This window comes from Molothrus aeneus, chromosome 5 (assembly GCF_037042795.1).
Source record: "Molothrus aeneus isolate 106 chromosome 5, BPBGC_Maene_1.0, whole genome shotgun sequence".
NCBI classification, from domain to species: Eukaryota; Metazoa; Chordata; class Aves; order Passeriformes; family Icteridae; genus Molothrus; species Molothrus aeneus.
In genome coordinates, this window is record NC_089650.1 from 60,849,502 (window position 1) to 60,869,081 (window position 19,580).

General features: G+C 36.7%; 1 protein-coding gene across 4 annotated transcripts in view; it reads right to left on the minus strand.

The window, feature by feature from the left end:
• Positions 1-6,795: 6,795 nt before the first annotated feature.
• The window catches only part of PCLO (piccolo presynaptic cytomatrix protein), a 323,520-nt gene continuing 310,735 nt past the window's right edge, over positions 6,796-19,580 (minus strand). For all 4 annotated transcript variants that reach the window (XM_066550944.1, XM_066550946.1, XM_066550943.1 and 1 more), the window contains exons 24-26: positions 17,153-17,287; positions 16,390-16,535; positions 6,796-11,862 (exon numbers count right to left, since the gene is read on the minus strand). In XM_066550944.1, coding sequence (XP_066407041.1) covers positions 11,722-11,862; positions 16,390-16,535; positions 17,153-17,287 — 422 coding nt within the window. In that variant the 3' untranslated portion in view covers positions 6,796-11,721. The remainder of the gene's footprint in view (positions 11,863-16,389; positions 16,536-17,152; positions 17,288-19,580) is intronic.

The window sequence follows — 19,580 nt, forward strand, 5'->3', positions numbered from 1 at the left end:
TGCAACAGGCACAAAGATGTGCCCATGAAATTTTTTCAAGGTAATAAAGGGATAGAAGGAATCATTTATCCCACAGGCATCAGACTTTATAATATTGTTACATGGCTCCTTCATTAACACTATAATTAAAGATTCTTTCTGTTTCTCTTGACTCTTATGTTGACCTATATACTAACAATTACTTCATTATTAATCTGATGATATTATGTGATTAAACCTTGCCTTTGAAAGCTTATTTTAATGATTAACATTGCCCTTTGGAGTTCTATGTGGGCACATTGATTTATTATGCCCTCAAATATTTACTCTTTGTGTTGATCATACCAAGATGCATAAAATAAGCTTAATGATAATGATAAACCTAATTTCACCCTCACTGACACTTTTGAGAAGCCTCATGGAAGTAAAGCAACATACATAGTCTGTAAATTTGTGTTGAACTTAAAGACCTTAATAAGCATTGTGGTAGGAATGAGAAAATAGCTCTTGCACCAAACACTAGCTTTTACTCAAGAAAATCTCACATAGTTTTGAAGCCTGATTTCAATAAGGTTTTATTGTATACAGGCTACTTTTTCCCCTCTAACACATCATTAGGAAAGCACAGACTTGCTTTGCTATTCTCATGTAAATTGGTATGCAAAAGTTGCTGTGATCCACATCACCAGACACTGCTCTTTCAGGGACTTAAACCACATTTCCTTGGCATGCATGCACTACCTATTTTTTAGAGGAAAGTAATTCAGCAATACAATTCTTTCTGGGAACACTGATTCCAGGACTAGCAATATTCAGTAATTTAAAAATAAAATTTTACTGTATATGAAAAACATTAAAAGACATGGCCTGTTTGTTTATTTTTGTGTGTGTGTGTGTGTGTTTCTGAGTTATTAGAGTTTACACTATACATGTTTTTGTCTTTTATTAGGTGGTCTGAAATATGCTCACAATTATTGAAAACCCGTAGACTTGCTTATCAGGGAAAGCCTGGCCTTTCAAGAAAACAACAGAAAGAGATTTGTTTCAGATAATTTTAAGTGGCACAGCAAGGCCGTGAATAGCTCAGATCAATCGTTTTTTTGTGAGTAAGCAAGGTCAGTCTGTAGCATGTGGGGTTTTCTTCCTAAAGCAACATCATAGAGTATTGATTAGTCTGCCTGTCATGAACAGAGGATTTCAAACTGTGTACAGGATCTATTTTCATTAAACCACGTCACTCTTATGTGCTTCCCAGGCACTGTTATTCCTCCTAAAACTGCAAGCTCTTTGGTTTGAAATTTTGTGATGATAGTTATGACTCATTTTTTTTTAACCTAAATTTAAATTCCTACAATGCAGGCCTCTAAGTCTGTGCTGCTCCTCTGTGGTTGAATATTGAGTCAATCCAAGCTAAGGAGCTGGAGAACCATCATAAAATGTTTGTGGGAGACAAGGAGTGAACTAGGTGATGGGATCCTGTCTGTGTGATATACACCACACCTAGAAAGAAAAAACTCTCTTGAGCAACAGAGCAGAAAGCACCAATATTAGCTGAATGAAGATGACATCAAGTGAACTTTGGTAGAGAGAGGGAGAGCTGTTGAAAAGTTTGCATGCCTGCATCCTTTTATGTATAATACAAAAAGGAAAAGAAGACAACAATTCTGAATTCTACTGTGCCCTGAAGTCTCGCTAGATGAGGCTGAGAACAGAATATAGTTCTAACAAAGTGAGTTTTAGCTTTCAGGAAGGTTTTTTTCCATATTACATCTTCTGAATGCCTAGGATGAAGGAAGAAAGAAGTGCCTGCAGGTTGCAAAGTCTCTGAATTCTCAAAGCCATTAATGAAAATGACCCTGGTATTACCAGAGTGAGCTAGAGCAGAGATTGCAAGAGGCTCTGAGCAGTTGCCCAAATGTGTTCAGCCCAAATTTGCTTCAAAAACAACATGAAAGCTCCAGATGCTTACTGTCAAAACAACTGCTTAATGTCCTTTAGTTGTAGCTTCTGTTCTGACCTCCTCTCTTTAGACATACAAAATTATTCCAGGTTTTATTAATTTGATTTTCAGAACACAGAGTTGAAATGTGATTTTCTTTTATTTGATTTCCTCTTAGAGGAAGAGACTAAATAAGGCCTATAATTTACAAAGGAGAGATGAGCAAGTCATGGTAACTTGAAAACCTTTGTAAGGAGGCTTGTAACTTGCTTCTGCTTTAGCTCCTCACCTTTAAAAAACAGGAATAGCATTTCCCTACCATCTGTAGGTTGAATTGATGAAATAGATGGTAAAATTTTAATAATAATTTTTGTTGTTCTTGAAAATTGGTAAAAGATAGCTTTCTGAGAAATTAGATTTTCCCTTGTTTTATCATAAAGATACAGAAATTTCTTTGCATTATCAGGACTTACTTTCAAATGGCCTCTGTCCATCACTATAAAAAAAGTCTAAAGGTGTAACATTTTGATTCCTTTATATTTTAAAATGCCAGTCAAGAAAAATTAATTTAAGTTAGATATGGAAGATGCAATTGTGTATACAAGACATTAGAGCTCGTTCTTGTAGCATTTGCAGAGAATGTCTAAAATCATCTGCAAAGCCCTAAATCCTCAATTTAATAGAATCTTTCATGATAAACTGGAGATCTGAATTTTTAATCAAAACCACTGGTAGTGTGGTTTCATTAAGCATATGTACATACAATAATTTCAAGAAATAATTTAATAATGCATTGGATTTTTTTAAATAATAAGGAATAAATTTATCAAGGACTTTCTATGTATAAGAGCAGTTAGAACCACAACACAGTGAAAAGACCATTTTAGAAAGATTCGGAGAACTTGCAGGAGGTGTGCCATTGTGTCATTCCTTAAATATGGCACTTTCTCTCATAAAAAGAGGACTATAGGAGTTTTTGCCCTGCATTTGTTCCATTTCACTTTCACCATAAAGTTGCAGCTCTTCTTTTTCTGCTTGACTTTTCCATCCCACTTGTAGCTGACTGTCCTGCTGTCTGTTTATTTTTGGCTTAAAGGCTCCTTGAGCAGGAGAGATGATGTAGGGCTGTGCAGCGGCTTGGATTTCTGTGCCTTTGCCCCACCAGAGCTGTTCCCTGAGGCCTGACCCTGTTTTGGCACACAGCTGGCCCCGGCCTGATACATCAGATTATTTAATCTCAGATGTAGGAGTTCACACCTGCCTTTTTGGACTGCATGAGTTTCCCATCAGCTCATTTCTCCTGACTGTCAAGGCTCCTCTAGATAGCAAGGACCCTACCAACTTTCTGTTGATCCCAGCTCCCAATATACTGTCAGTGTCTTCTATCTTCATCTTTGCTGTGGCTGCTGAACTGCAAACACCAAGAACTTTCTGAGATTTGACAGTCTGTGCTGAAAAAAAAGATTATGTTTTGCTTTTTCACCTGTGCTTAAAAATCTTATCTGATACAGTATCACCCAAAGATCCTGATACAGTAAATGAAGGACACAGCAATACAGATCCTTTGAAAAGGTCAAAGTAATGGCCACTCTATTGCAGCAAAATGACCAACTTGCTCAAATTAGAAGCTATCCTCCTTCTGTCAGATCTACAGTGTCTGAGTCCCTGTCTGCAAACAAACATAACATTTTAGGTATGCTGATACAGATAAATCATCCAAATATTACTATGGGGTTTTTTCCCAGTCTAAAGTGATGCATGTTGGTATGACAGATTTGAACAATTTGTTAATTTGTAACTGTTTTATCTTACATTATTTTGCTTATTGCTGCGGCCTAAATTCATTAATACCCTTAACTGATGGACTGAAATTTGTGTCATGTGCATGCTTATAAAGTAGGATTGGAAAAGAAGCACTATGTTCTTTTTGCATCAGATGTGTCTGGAAAATCATCTTTAAAAAGTGAGAAGAGTTTCCTAATTTCACTTTATAAATACACATGAATTGAGAGTGGTCCTGGGGACAAGGATTTGGGTGTCCTGGTGGTTAAAAACTGGAGATGAGCTGGCGATCTGCAATTGCAGCCCAGAAAACCAACTGTATATTGGCTACATCACAAGAAGTGTGACCAGCAGGGAGGGATTTGCTGCTGACCCTCTGCTGAGAGCCCCTGTGGAGCACTGTGTCCTGCTCTGGGTCCCAAATGTGATGTGTATCTGCTGGAGTGCATCCAGAGGAGGCCATCACCATGGCCAGAGAGCTGGAGCACAGCTTCTGGGAGGAAAGGCTGAGAGTTCATGGTGCTGCTGTTCAGCCTGGAGAAGAGAAGGCTGTGAAAAGGTATTAGAGCAGCTTTTAAATACTTAGAGAAAGATGGGGACAGACTTTTTAGTAGGGCCTGTAGCTGTAGAATGAGGTGATATGGTTTCAAACTAAAAGAAACAGTAGGAGCCGTAATGAGGGATGCAGCTCTTCAAAATGCAGTTTATTCCATCCAAGATGTTAGAGCAGGCCAGGGTCATGGGTGACAGAGCCTGTGCCTACAGCTGTCAGCTCCAGCTGCCAGCAGGCCTGAAGACCCTTTAATTTTGGTTACAGTGCATTATAGACTTTGTTGAGCATCTTAATACAGAAGAACCAATCTATACCTTAACTTTTACCTATAGCCTATCATAACTACTATAATTACCATATTCATTCATATTCTCCAATCATTAAAAGTTAGTACATTACAGTTTAAGCTAGGAGTTGTTTTCAGGGGAAAATTCTGAGACCTTTTTCTCCTTGTAACATTGGCAGTCTTTGCCTGAGGTATCTTTTTACTTGGTATAAACATCTTGTTTGAGGTGGGTTTATCCTTTGCTCTAAGCCATAAAAAACCCCTTCTAACTAACACACCCTTTGCCTTCTTAGTTATCCATTAAGACTGGCTCAGTAATTCTTTTTTTTTCTATATCAAAACTTGCTTTCATTCTATTCCTTCTTCAGATTCTACATTCAAAACTCTTTCTACCAAGCATACACATCTGTGAGACTTTCTTGCTAAACTTTCATCCTTCCCAACAAGAAACCATTTAAACTACAAAATAAAAGCATAGATAAAAGGAAGATTTTTTTTTCAATAAGGGAGATGACACACTGGAACAGTTTGCCCAGAGAGATGCTAGATGTTCCATCATTGGAAATATTGGAGGTCAGATTGAATGGGGCTCTGAGCACCCTTATGTCATCAAAGATGTCCTTGCTCATGCCCCTGTCCTCTGTCCTGCAGGACCTTAAAAGGTCTCTTCCAATGAAAATTATCCTATGATTCCATGATGCTATGAAAAGAATAAAGTTGAAGATATATGTTGAAGATATTCTTGCTGGAGTTCCAGAGAGACTTGTCCTCACAGTCAGAATGCTAAGCTGAATCTCTATGTATATTTTTAAGTAACTTCTTTCTCTATGAATTTTAAGTCCAGCTTATTTTAAAAGCATTCCCAATTCCCAGTTTTACATCATAGCTTCTAAGTTAAACCCTACAAACAGCAATGTGAGGAAATAGCTCAGGCATACTTTACTGCGCTCTCTGAGTAAGTAAACACATATTTTTGTTAAATATTTTTAATTATTTAAAAAGAAGCATATTATTTAATCATTCTTTCTGTGTCTGTGAAGGGACACTGGGATTTTCTGTCTGTAAGCTAGTTTCCTAGAGGTAGATTCAGATAAATCTACAGCTTCCACAGCGGATAATTCCAGTCAGCTCTCTCTCCCTTAACACTTCAGGAATGTTTTCTAACCATTTCCAGAGGGCCAGTATGCTGAGCAGGATCTCCCTTACCAAAATAAAAGAGGATGCTAAAAATTTGGGCTGAGTATGGGGTGAAGTGTTTATTGTGATCATAACTATTTTCTCAGAGAGGGCTACCTAAAGTACCTTGAACTCATACCTTAGTGATTGAGACAGGCTCATCTTTGGGAAGTTGAGTTTCTTTCCTGATGGGCATTAACAAAAGTCAGCCTTTGTCAGTGCTGTAGTGAGAAAAAGGGCAGCTTTGGTCTTGAGGCATCCTCAAAGCTGTTGTCTATTTCTCATTACATTTTTTTTTGAGAAAAAGGCATCAACTCACAGAAAATAGTTCTAGTCTATATGCTCAGGTGCCAGACTACAACAACAATTTATTTTGCTTGGGGGCCATGTTTGGGGTTTTTAAAATTATTTGTACAAATAGAGAAACTATACGAATATAATGAATATAGATCTAGACATGGCTCAAAAATGCAGTCTCAATGGGAAAGCATCACAAATGTTATAGGAGTCAGGTAAAATTCAGTACTACAAAAATGATTGCTTAAAGAAAATGCTTTCTTGTTTATAATAGCAAAGTCTAAAATATATTGGTCCTGGAAACCTTCTTTCTGCTGGAGGGAAGAGCCAGAGAAAATCCTTCAAGGATTTATCATATCCTTTCTTATTATGTCTTCATCAGGAACTTACAAGGATGCAGAGTATAGCTACATTTTTAATTCATCTTTTCTTCACATTGAGGAGACAAACCCCTGGATATTCCTAAACTGTTCTGTTGTATTCACATATATTTGTTGCCTATAGAGGATGCCAGAGCTGAAACTGTATGAAGATATCAACAAGCTGAATGTGATTCTGGTTCTGACTTGTTTGGAAAAAAGCTCTGATGAACCAACCATTCTTTATTTCAAAATGAAGTGTGGGAGATAAGTTATACCCTGGGAGGTTTGCTAATGCTGAAATAGGACAGAAGAATATAGGCAATGTGTACAGCAGCACCATAAAACCACTGTGGTCAACAAATGGGAAATATAAACCAGCAAAATAGGTTTTCATGTTAATGAGGAAAAAGAACCCAAACCACATATTTTAAATATTTATTTGTCAGACTGGGATAACAGCCTTTATAGAGCACAATTTGCATAAGTTCTCAAGATACATCCTGTATACAATCACAAAACCATGGCATGGATTTATACATAAAGTGAAAACTGGGACAGATTTACAAGCATTTTTATACAATCTCATACTGCTTTTGTTTCAGTTTTTACAACTTTTAGAACAAGTCTGTTTTGTTTTCATTTTTTCTGATGATTCTGGAAGCAAAATGAAAATTAAAAAAAAACTCAAAACAAAATGAATATCAACAAATCACCACCTATGCATGCAACATTCACTGTGGAAACATTACATTTGCCCAAGGACTATTCTTCTTTTTTTGTTGTTTTTTGCAGGGTTTTTTTTTTTGTGTTTTTTGGATTTTTTTAAACATTGTGTCTGCTGTACATGTTGTCTGTAGCATGACAGCACACACTTTAGTCAGCCATTGTTGAGCACCTGAGCACATCACTGAACATCTATAAGATACAATCAAATAAGGACACACTCACATGCTTGGATGTCAAATGGAGTTAATAATTTAAACTCAGTTTGTTTTACAAAAATGTATATTTATTTACAGGGTAACAAATTAAGAAAATGACTCTCATCAAATCATCTAGTTTTAATTATGGATATCTATATATATTATAACTTTTGAGCTCATCAATATATTTGCTTATTAATTTTTTTCAAAAGAATAAAACAGAACATATAGAAAACATTAAAATGTTTCTTATGGTTTAAAGAGAGAGTATCCGGTCACTTATTCTTCCTATTTTCCTTCTAAAGGCAATATGTATTTATAAAGAGCAATTCATCCTACGTGCCAGGTGTACAGAAAATTCACAGGGCATGTAGGACTAGTGTTTAAATATAATGTAGGTGGATACATATGCTAAATTTCCTCTCTGTTTAATTACCTTTATAAGTTACACTCACACAAATTTTCTCTGCTATTCACATATGTATGTACATATCTAGATATATACTCAAATAATGAATCTGGGACATTCAACATCGTAGCAATGAAAATAAACTAGTTAAAAATAGTGTCAGTTATGATTCAAATAATAATTTAAAAAAATACTATTAACATCTTTATGATATCTCCATGAAACTAAATCCTAATTAAATAATCTCTATTGGGCTCACACTAGCTTACAATATAATAGATGTCTTCTTTTTCTTCATCATCATTCTCAAAGTATGAATCAATATCAGCTGGTTACCAGCTACCATATCCCACAATGTAGCCATGCAAACATCCAGCATCCAGAAAAATAACTCAAATATTTCCTAGGCATTGATTTAAAGCCAGTTCAAGTCAGCAGATTGGTTGTGACTGACTTAAACTGGTTTTTGGTTCTTCCATACAGGATCCATGTAATGTAAAACTGTGGGTGATAATAAAGAAGCAGCACTCATTGCCCCTGGATACTATCCCTTTAAATTGTAATGATAAAGAACTAGCTCAACATTTATCATAGTAACTCTCATGTCTCGTTTTAAACTGGAAAAAAAAAATGGCTGTTTGCTGCTCATTTTGTGCATACTAATAACAATGATAATGTTATAAATCCCTGTCATTTGTAAACACACACACTGTGCTTTTGCTCATTTTTCAGCTTGTTTCCACTCTACAAGGCTTGAACTAAGAAGCAGCTTCAGTTTCTGTTTTCTCAGAAGATTTATGAATCAAAAGAGTTAAATGCCTCTCCTATTGCCTCCCTGCAATATGAATCTTCAAAGCAATCATAGGAATATGTGAACTCATTAATAATCAATCACTCAGAAATGATAAAAGCTGTTGCCACATCTAAGCACATTTGGCCAGATAAAATAAACAAAAATTAATGAGGAAAAAGAAAAAAAAAATACTGAGATATATACAAAAACAGTAAAAAAATACTAATAGTCCTTGTTTGATTGTTTTTTTTTAAAAACATTGTCATGAGAGTTTTTGCCGACTTCATTCATCAAACAAACAACAAAAAAAGAAACTATGCATTCAAACATGAACCTGTGTTGCATAGAGTGATTTCAGTACAACCTAGAAATTTGGTCAAAAAAAGGAACTTGGCACGCTTTGGTGGCATTCTCTGACCTCTGCATGCTGCTGCCTCAGAAAGCCAAGTGTGTGTGCCCAGGTGTGACGCACGCCCGCCCCGAAGGAGCCCCAGTCCTGCTGCAGCTGGCCAAGGCAGTGCCACGTTCCTCACTAACTCTACTCTTTGTGTCCCATGACAGGAGTCCAAAACTGCCCTTTCAACATGCAGAAACATTTCTGGGTGTTGTTCAAAGAACCAAAGATGCTTGAATTAAACCAGTGTCCGACAGCTGATTAGCCTCAAAGGCAGCTGTCCCCTACAGCCTCACTCAGCAAAAGTATTCAATAAAATATTGGCCACATTTGTAGGGCTGTGAGAGCAAAGCACGCCTGGCCACGTCCTCAGTCACAGATGATGATTACAGGCTTCCAGTCAGGCAGCCACAGACTGCTCCTTCCTCTCAGAAATCTCCATAGCAACTACCAGTGCGACTTGCTGCCTTTGTAGAAAATCTTAGCAAGAGCAAAATCACCAGCAGTTTGCACAAAATTGCACACCTCATGGCTTGCACTTCACACTGATTTTTTTTTTTTTTTGCAGATCTTTTTTTTTCAAAGTACAAACACAGTATAGTCATCAGGAATGCAAGATAACCCACCAAGAGAGCAACACTTATGTCAAATGTATCCACACAGGATTTTTTGTTTCAGTCGGGCGTTTTTTCTTTGAAGTATTTTCTTATAAAAACAGATACAACATCAAAACATAGAATTTTTACAATAACTCCAGAGGACTGTTCTTAAAATATATGAGAGGTAGGGTATACATATACTGGTGAAAGCATAAAATTCAACATTAAAGCACACACCTTACTTCCACTGTCAGTGATGTTGTGTTTTTAAGACAGCTAATAAGATTTTGGTAAGATTGCTCTGCTTGCAAGTTAAGCAGGCTACCAGCAGGTTATGAACAACAGGAGTTTCCTTGGTGTGTGTATCATTTATATAATTTGTATGTTTCTTCTCACATTCCTGTTCCATGCTGATATTTTAAGTTGATAAACATAAACCAAAAAATCTATGTGGGAAGTGTTACCAGATTAAATAGTGTAGCTTTTTCACAGTCAATCCAGTTGCTTAATAACCTAAGCTTTATTTTTCCTTTTTTTTTTTAAGCATATAATATTTTCCAGTAGAATATTTTCAGCTGGTCTTGCACAACCTGTGGAAATGGATTACGTATATCCAGAAAATATAAGACAATGTACATCAAATAATATAATGAAAACTGGAAAGTCTTTTTTGGGCCAGAAGAATAAATGTCTGACATGCAGAAATGTGTTAATTTTCTTTTTAAGTATGCAAAGGTCATGAGATCATATTTCCAGGGAAACTACTTTTTATTGAAGCTGTGAAATATTAAATGACTTCTGAGTAACGTGGGAGTTAGTACTATTGATTCTTGGGTTTTAACAAACTTGCTATACTTTTAGGAACGAGAGAAAAAGCTCTCCTTTCTTCAAACATGGCACAAGGGAAAATACAGCAGCCAGCCTAAGCCATGGCAGGCAGTAGTTTCTTCCCAAGTGAGTGAACTTCTTGGTTTCAAACCCTTGAAAAAGGGACTTGATGCTTGGAAGTGCTGACACAGACTTAAAAGTTGCAAGTTACCTTCTTATTTATTTCTTTCCTCACCAAGAAGCCATGCTGTTGAGTGGATTATACTCAGACATTCACCTGAGATGGCAAGAGGGTATTTTTCATTCTGATGCAGCAGCATCCAGTAAGGAACTGCCCTGCTGTCCCTTCCCCTTAGATTCCAAATGTGTCACTAGTGTTGATACAGACCCTGCATTGAGAGGGTCAGTGTTGGCATGGTGGAGCTGCTGCTCCCAAGTGCCACAAAATAGCCTAAAATTCATTCTTTCTACAGTTTCAGAGCAAGATTGATTGCTGAAAAACATGAGGACTGGTTGAAATAACTGCATCAGTCCCAGTGCTTAAGTCCCTTCAATCTCAAACTGATTCAGACCTTCTGACTCAAAGGATGGGGTGAAACACAGTGTCACTGACATTGAAACTGCATTTTATCTTTCTGATGTAGTGTAGTTTATAACCTGTCCTTTCTCTTTAAAACCGCATCCCAAGTTATAGACCGTTTATATAATTTTATTCATCACATTCTAGGAGAGTGGTTTATATCCATTGTTAACACACAGAAACAAATGAAACAATCAGATCTGATTCTCCACAGCCTAGTTTTTGAAGGAAAAAAGAAAGAAGGAAAAAAGTAATGTAAAATAACATTACCACTTTTGCAAACACCTTGCAGTTGTGTCAAGTGGCGTAATCTCACTACAGCAAATTATCAGAGATCCTAAGGTGCAGAGGAGCAAGTTTTACACTTTCAATAAGTGAGATTTTGGAAAGTCAGTCACCCTAGGTGGTTTTGCATAAAATGATCTCCTTCTGGTTGCACAGAAAACCAGACTGCACTTCCCATCACACTTCTCCAGCTGCAGCCGAGCTCTGCGTTAGCGCCTGCCTCCAGCCTTCTTCATTTCCTTCACAGTTACTCTCTTCACAAAGAGTCCAACAACATGGAGCCCTCTTATCAGTCTTCGTTTCAAACAGCCTCACTTTAACTTCTGGGCCCAGATTTTCTTCTCCTTTTGCTGTGTTTTGCAGCAAAAATAAGTGTACTAGCCCTCATTTAAGTGTGCTTTGTAGCCCAGAGACTGCTCTTTTCTACTTTGTAATCTGAAAGACTAGCTAAACACAATGATATCAAACTATATTCTTGAAGTGATTCTGTTTAGAGCAGACTCTGCATGTTTTGTGCCCTAAGCAGACAGCTCTGCTCAGTGTGTTTGTGTGGAGCTGACCAACAGTTTGTGCCAGTTTACTATTCTTTTCCTTAGATCCACTTTGTCAAGCCAGATATAAGCTTCCCCAATCAGTGTCTTTTTCATAAACTTCCCTCCATTGGAGACAAGCAGAATCTGTGAAAATAATAATGATCATCATCATCACCAATGTGCACAGTAACATAATACTAGCAAAACATGAAAGATTCATGATATTGAGCTCAAATATGCTATGCACAGAAAAGAAACATTGACCATTGCTTTTTAGAGTCACCTTTGCCTTCACAGAAAGCCCTGTGAAAATTGAATCTTCTCCTGCTTCTCTTTCCTTCTCATGGGGCATAGCAATTAGAAGATGACAATCTTGAATGTTAATGAGCAATTTGTTCCCCTGCTGATTACCAAAGATGAGCATAAGGTCAAGTTTTAAGTTACAAGATAAACCTTTGTACAAGGGAAGTAGCAGCTCCTGTTAAGTCTGTGGAAGTCTGATGCAGACTGGATGTACAAGGCTTTCTGTGAAATGTCATCCAAGTACATATTTTCCAGCCAAAGTGGCTTGTGCCATGCAAACAATACACTTTTCTGAAGGACTTGTCTCATTCTGTGAATCTATAGGTTCATTATACATATTGCTAAGAAAATGCATTTGACAATATGTATAATTCATGGCGTGAGTTATAGTTACATATTCAGAAAAATTTTAGCATTTCTTAATTCTTCAGTAACTGAATTAACAAGTACAGTGTGGGGAATTTTTTTGATTTTGGGTTTTTTGGGGGTTTTTTTAAACTTCCTAAGTTTTTCAAAAAGAGAAAGAAATAATGAAAATTTGCATCTCCATGAGAGCATTAGCAGCAGGTCTGTAATATTCAGTTACTAAGCAGACATCAACAAGCAACAAGCAAGGGAAGTAACTGCTAATGGGAGGAGGCTGTCACTCTCCATGTGAACCAGCAAGAGAGAAAAATGAGCATTTAGTTGTTTGATTTCAAAGATCTATGCTAGAAGAAAAAATGTCAGAACACAAGGGTTTTGTACTCTGCTGAAACCACATGGCAGTAGAAATGTAACAGGTCTGTAGAAGCCTGTAATCAAGAACTTCACCATTTTCAGAAAGTTTCTATTCTGATTTGGAAAGCAATGTAAAAAATGCAAACTTTACATTACAAATAAAGTTTAAAATAAATTTCAAAAGGGAAGAAATTTGCAAATATTTTTCTGAGTAAGCTTCCTACTTCCTTGTCCAGCTTTGATATCAATCAGCAACCTGGACAGTTTAGAAACCTAATGGCTACTAGTCAAAAGGCTTGAGAAGGGAAAACTCTTAGACATTGAACTGTAGGAAATTCCATTCATCAGAAAATGTGTCCTTGAGGAAAATAGGCAGCCTTCTCCACTGCTGATGGCTTTCTAGGTCCCTAGTTTTGGTGTTAGCTGAAGAAGGGACTGCCCAGAAGCTGGAAAGCCAAACCAGAACATCTGTGAAATTTGTTCTTCTGGGTTTTTCTGATTATCCTTGCATAGGACATGTATTTCTAATTGCAACACTGCAATTCTAATTGCAGTGAGCCAGGAGCCAGAAGCTTAGTGCTTTCCAGAAGGGTCCCAGGTGAGTTGCCAAGGAACAGGGAAATCAGAGAAGCGAAGAAAAAACTGCCAGGGGCTGAGGAAAGTGCCTGTCTGAAAACTGTCAAAATGTTTTCCACAGAATGTTTTCATTCTGAGACAATTAACAGTTTTTGGGATAGACAAATTTTATCCAATTTTTAATTAGTTCTGTCCTTGATCCTTCTCCCTACTCCTCCCCGAGGGAACCCTAGAATCTGTCTTCTCTAGCTTGTCTGTCTCTCATCCTTTGTTCCGCTGTGTTCTAGGCCTTAAATTCCAGTCTTGATATCCTGGATCAGCTAGTCTTAGTTTTTAAACCCCAGGGGTTTTGTTTCTTTTTTATTCCCAATTCTCAGTACCAGACAATTCAAGCTTTTCTTAATTTTTTTTCTTTTTTCTTTTTCCTCAACATCCTATAGATTCATTTTTATGGTGAATATTCACAGCTCTTGCTGCTGATTTTTAAACTGCAGTCTCTTGTCTTAATTTCTGCCTCTGGTTGATTCTCATCACTCTTTACACTGTATCTTTCATTATTATCATGTTTGATCTCATCTTACTCCCTCTCTCTGATCTTATTTTCTCCCATCATCTTCCAGTTCCATTTTTGTTCTATAAATTCTGGGTTGTTTAATTTCCCTCTCCCCTAAATGTCTTTGGACTGTGTCTATCTCTTTGGCCCTAAATCACTCAAATTCAGCATTCAAATCATCCAGGTTCATGCTTTGCCATGGGAACAAATAGACTGTTGAGCTTGAAGAGCACATAAAAACAAATGCACTGAGTCAGATTAAAGCTCTCTCCAGAAAAAATATTTTGCTTGCAAAAGTGCAGAGGATAGTGTATAAGGCAGAATATAAGGACAAAGCAATTAAGTAGTTACACTCACTCAAAATACCTGCTAAAGTCTGTGGACCATCCTGACTCACAGGCAGTAAGTTTGTATTTAAGAGAATTTGATGTCTTTCATCTGTACATTTCTCCTATAATTTTCTCCAGGTACTTTTCTCTGAAATTATTTAGCACTTAGAATATATAAAGGCAATATATTTTACAGCTCAAACTCCAATTCTCATGAAGCAGAAACATTTTTTCTTCGTTTTAAACTTTTTCCTTGATACTTTTACAGGATATTTTTATGACCTTCATTCTCTTTCTTAGGTCTGGTGTGCAGCATCAGCACATACCATAGAATCAAAGAATTGTAGAATATACTGAGTTTAAAGACATCACTCAGGATCATTGAGTTAAACTCCTGACCCTGTGCAGGGCACACCAATAATTGCACCATGTGCCTCAGAGTATTGTCCAAATGTTTCTTGAACTCTGTCAGGCTTGGTGCCATGACCACTTCCCTGGTAACCTGCTCCAGTGCCCAGCTACCCTCTGAGTGAAAAAAAATCCCCTGGTGTACAAACTAAACCTCCCTGACTGTTTCAGCTGTTCCCTTGAGTCCTGCCATTGGTGACAGCAGTGAACAGATCAGCGCCTGCCCTTCTGCTTCCGCTCAGGAGCGCGTTAAAGAACGCAATGAGGTCTCCCCTCAGTCCCCTCTTGTCTTTATATCACAGAGTTCCAGAGGAAATGCTGCCAAGTCTCACTCTAACTGTTCTTATGGATGTGTCACTCACTATCTCCCTCCTTAAAACCTCATGGATTATTTTTCCATAGGACTCTGTGAATTCTTCTTAACTGGTCTACCTTATATGGTTTCCTCTTCAAACCACCACTGGAAGCAAATTTTTTATGGGAGCTCTTAAACTTTAGCAAGATTTTATTGATCATTTTATCTTTTCCCAGAAAATATCAATTCTTAAACATCCTTTTCTTTAGGCTATTGAAACAATAAGATGTTAGGACACCTTAACACAGAAAAAACAGTATCTGTTTTTTAGGGGGTCTTGTTTTGTAAGTAACATCCATTTGTAATGTTAATGATACAAGCAATAAGCATAATTAGGTTATGGTACTTAGATTATCCAGACTAACTTTAGTCACCACAATGTAGCTGTCTTATTCAGGTTGGTCTGACAGATTTAAAGGTTCATTAACTGGATGCTGGTGTGCCCAACAATGCCTTTCACTGCCTTATAGGGTTGGCATGCAGATACTCCTTGAGCTGCTTATCCCTCTCCACTGACTAGAAGAAGTTTCTGAATACATGGCTTGTACTTGTTATCTCCTAATGTGAAAATAAATGAAGGTAGAGGAACTGAATCCAATCTGTCTAAAAAAAGCAAGTCTGGCCATATGACCAAATCTGTCTAAGCAACTAAAACACAGGAGGGGGACTATTCTTGAACCAGTTCCATGCATGATTTGATGTGTCACAGACTGACAAAAAGTCAACTCCATTACAAATGTACCAGAGAATATCTGGTTTGGCATAATCATTAATTCTCAGCATATGAGATTATGTAAAATAATAATGAGACTATTGTGTAAAATTCTAGGTACCACAACTTTTAAAGAAGTTGGAGAAATTGAGAGAATGATAAAATGATTAAGCATTTAGGCAAAAGGACATAGCAAAGAAATTTGGTTGACTCAGCCTGGAAAATAGAGAGGAGAGGTAAGATAACAACCTTTCACTGTAAACCCTATTTTTTTTAACTAAAAAGAAGGCAAATCAGTTTTCCTGTACTTTGTGAGGATAATTAAGGATAAGTGAGCTTAATTTAAAAATATGACATATTTGATTTTGATATTACACTATACTGTCTAAATACATAGAAAATTATTCTTGGAAGACATGTATAACTCCCTTCTCTGGGGGATTTTAAGAACAGATCAAGCCTAAAATTTTCAGGCTTGATCTATAAATACCCTTCCTCAGTGTGGTGTGATGGAGTAATCCATCTTTTAATCCATCTTCCCTCTCCTGTGTTTTAGTCTCCTGTAGTCTGATATTTTTCATTATTATATAACTGTGTTAATTTATTTGTAGTTTTCTCTTTTCAGCAAACAACTGAAGTAGTAGATGGAGCTCAGATGTCCATAGCACAGCACAGACAACATCAAAAATTAGGATTTAATATAATGCAGAATTACCTGAAGAGAATGCCCAGCAGGACTCAAGCTAAATCTAAATGTTTCATTGAACGAAGGCTCTCGGTCATGCCTGCATACCCTGGTTTTCTTCTTAATCACTCTCTTTTGGGTAGAGATATTGACAACATACAGCTTCACATACAGGTCTGGGGAAAAATAGTTCAATGAGTTAAATACAGAAGCTTTTAAATCATCTTTGTTATTAATGATTTCAGCAGAGGGGAATTTTTGTGAAAAAATTATATTCTACAAAGTCATATTCTGTTCTCACTCACATGGCGTAAAATGTGAATCCCACATCCCATCCCACTAAATCCAAAGGAATTACTTTGTGTTTATAGTACTGTCATTGAAGGGAAAAATACCTTGATATCTTTATCTTTGTATGAAAATATCAATTTGAACATGAGATTTTTGGTTTTAAAAAGCTTTTTCACAAAATACAATCCTCTACTAGTTATACCTGTTCTTCTGTAACCTAGGGATTTATAATTTTCACTAAAGTTAAAAATGCATTAAGTTTTAAAAATAAAAAGTAAATTAAAAAGAAGATTAACTTCTGAGAGTTAATTTGCTTCTAGAAAATGCTTTTACTTTCATTAAATTTGGTCATAGGAGAAAATAATTAACTCAAAAAGAATCCTGTAGAATATGTCATCCTGGCAAAGAAGCAATTTTCGATTTTAGTGATGATGTTAAATGACTTAAGATACAACCTACTTAATGTTCTCAAAGTATCATGAAGCTGTTTTCTTAGTGATACCTGGAAGATGATCTGGAGATTTAAATTTGTATGTGATATTCCTGCATTGGAGGATTTCTACTATCAGTTGTTCTCCATCTGTCTTCATTTCCTTCTTTAATGCAATCTTGATTTCACCCATAACCTGTGTTTTACCTGGAAAAGCAGAAAAAGCAACCCTCATTAATGTGAGAGGAAACCAAATGTATCTTTCTAACCTGGAGAGAAGTAAAATTTTATGGGTTTTTTTCTGTTTTGTTTTGGGTTTTGTTTGGTTTTGTTTTGTTTTGGTTTTGTTTGCTTACTTTAGTTTTGGTTTTGGTTTGTTTGGGTTTTTTCCTTATAATTTTTATAGCTATACTTACAGCTCATAGTTTTCAGTCAGGAATGTAAAGAAAATGTATAGCTTAGATGAGCAAATGGTGGGCACATGCCATACACTTGTATAACTAGATTGTATGCTTCAGAATGTATTTGCCTCAGTGGAGCTTTTTTCCCAAGAATAGAAATTTCTCTAGGAGTTATTACAACTCACATAATGGTCGCTGCGATTCACCTTTTCAGAAACATTTACTACAAGGCTCTGAAGTTATCTCATTCAAAAAAGAAAAAAAAAAACATGAAGAAAGAGAACTTTCAATGGAGTGTTAAAAGTAAGATATTCAAAGGCAATGAAGTAAGGCTGGTGAAGTCAGCATTTTATTTCACCTTCCCATATACATGGAGCAATATCATTCACACAGTTTAAAGGGAAGAGCTTAGAGTGACCTTTAAAAATTAAAGGCAATTTTTCTGCTTATGTGGGTAGAAATACAGGGCCATTATTTCTACATTTTATGCATTCCTCTCTAAATCAGTTCAGAGATGGAGAGAAGGCACAGAAGGAAATGTAGACAAAGCTCTTTTGCCTTTCCTCTGCCTGTCCTCCCACAAGCCTTTAGAGAAGCCAGGCAGAGAGGAGCAGGGCTGTATCTCCTAAGTGCGTAGGGGCGTGGGAGCAGAGCATCCTCAGCTCACTTCTCTCCATACTAACATCATCTCAGAGTGGGGGTTGTGCTTCTAAATCTATTGTCCTGCTACTGAAAATATTATTTCACCTTTCTCTTCACTTTAGACATCAGTTCAAAAGAAATCAAACCATAAAGCAGCTGGGATTCTTTGTTACATAGCTTCTGGTGCCAGCAGGATTTAACACTTTACTGGACATTCTAGAAGCTTGTGTCAAGATGATGGACGGTGCAAAGCAACTCTGCAGAAGGTAAACAATTATGATACATGTGAAGAAGGTTCTCAATTAAAGAGTGTTAAGTTGCCAAGTGGCATGTAAAGATTACTTCTTGTATCACAAATGTATAATCAAATTTGAATAACACCCTCTAAAATGACAGCTTCTTTTTCACAGATGTAAATTCTATTTTTTTTCTACTCAAAATAGTTTGAGAGATCGTGAGTAAAAGTGTAATAAGAAATAATCCCAGCCACAAACTGGCCCCCAACTCCCCTCACAAACTGAAGGTAGAATTTAATTTAGTTACAGTCCCTAATAAATTTGTAACTCAGCTTCAGCTAAGCCAGCACTTCTATTATTTCTAAGGTGTGAGAGGACCCTTTATGAGGCAAGTGATTATTTCACAATATTTAATAATCACAAAACCATTCCTATAGGTTTGAATATGCAATAATAGCATCTTTTCCTGCTACGTGGTTGTGCAAAGATAATGAAGTCTTCATTTTGTGATGCCAACAGAAAAGATCATTTATAGCTGGGATCAAAGAAGGAATGGCCAACAATGTCCCTGTTATTGTTCATTATATCCCTGTTGTTCTAATGCCCTTTCCCTGAAAAGAGTTGAGTTTCCATTGGTCCCATCTTGGTTAAACTGTGGATTTCGGATGACTTGAAAGAGATACAAGACAAAATTATAATGCCTTCTTTTCTCTGCAGATAAAATTCTCAAACCGTGGATAAAGACACGAAACACCTAAAAGGTGTTGCTTGAATCTGAATTTGTGATCAGTATTGGTTCTTGCACTGACTCCCAGAAACATGAAAAAAAGCCCAGCATGAAAAGTTGTAGGACAAACCTAATATTAGTTTCAGGCTGTTTTTAGTGAATCGCAGGCTTTTCTGGAAAATGTACTTGGTTTATTTTCTTGATTTCCTCTCTGTCCTTTAAGCTCTATTTGCATTAGTTGTTAGGACCTCATCTTGATTGCCTTAGTGCCCCCTTTTTCATTTGGGTGTGCATTAAGCTTAAGATGAGATGAGCTGGTTTGGATGCCACTTGTGATGTTGTGAGCCAGAAAAAAAGGATATATTCTTCCAGCAAGTTATACGTAAATATTCCAACACTATTTCTCAGCATCTGGGAATTTTCCATGGACTATTCTAAATTGCCAGATACTCTTTAGGACAAGCAATCCTGCTTCACCATTTAAACATTGTGGG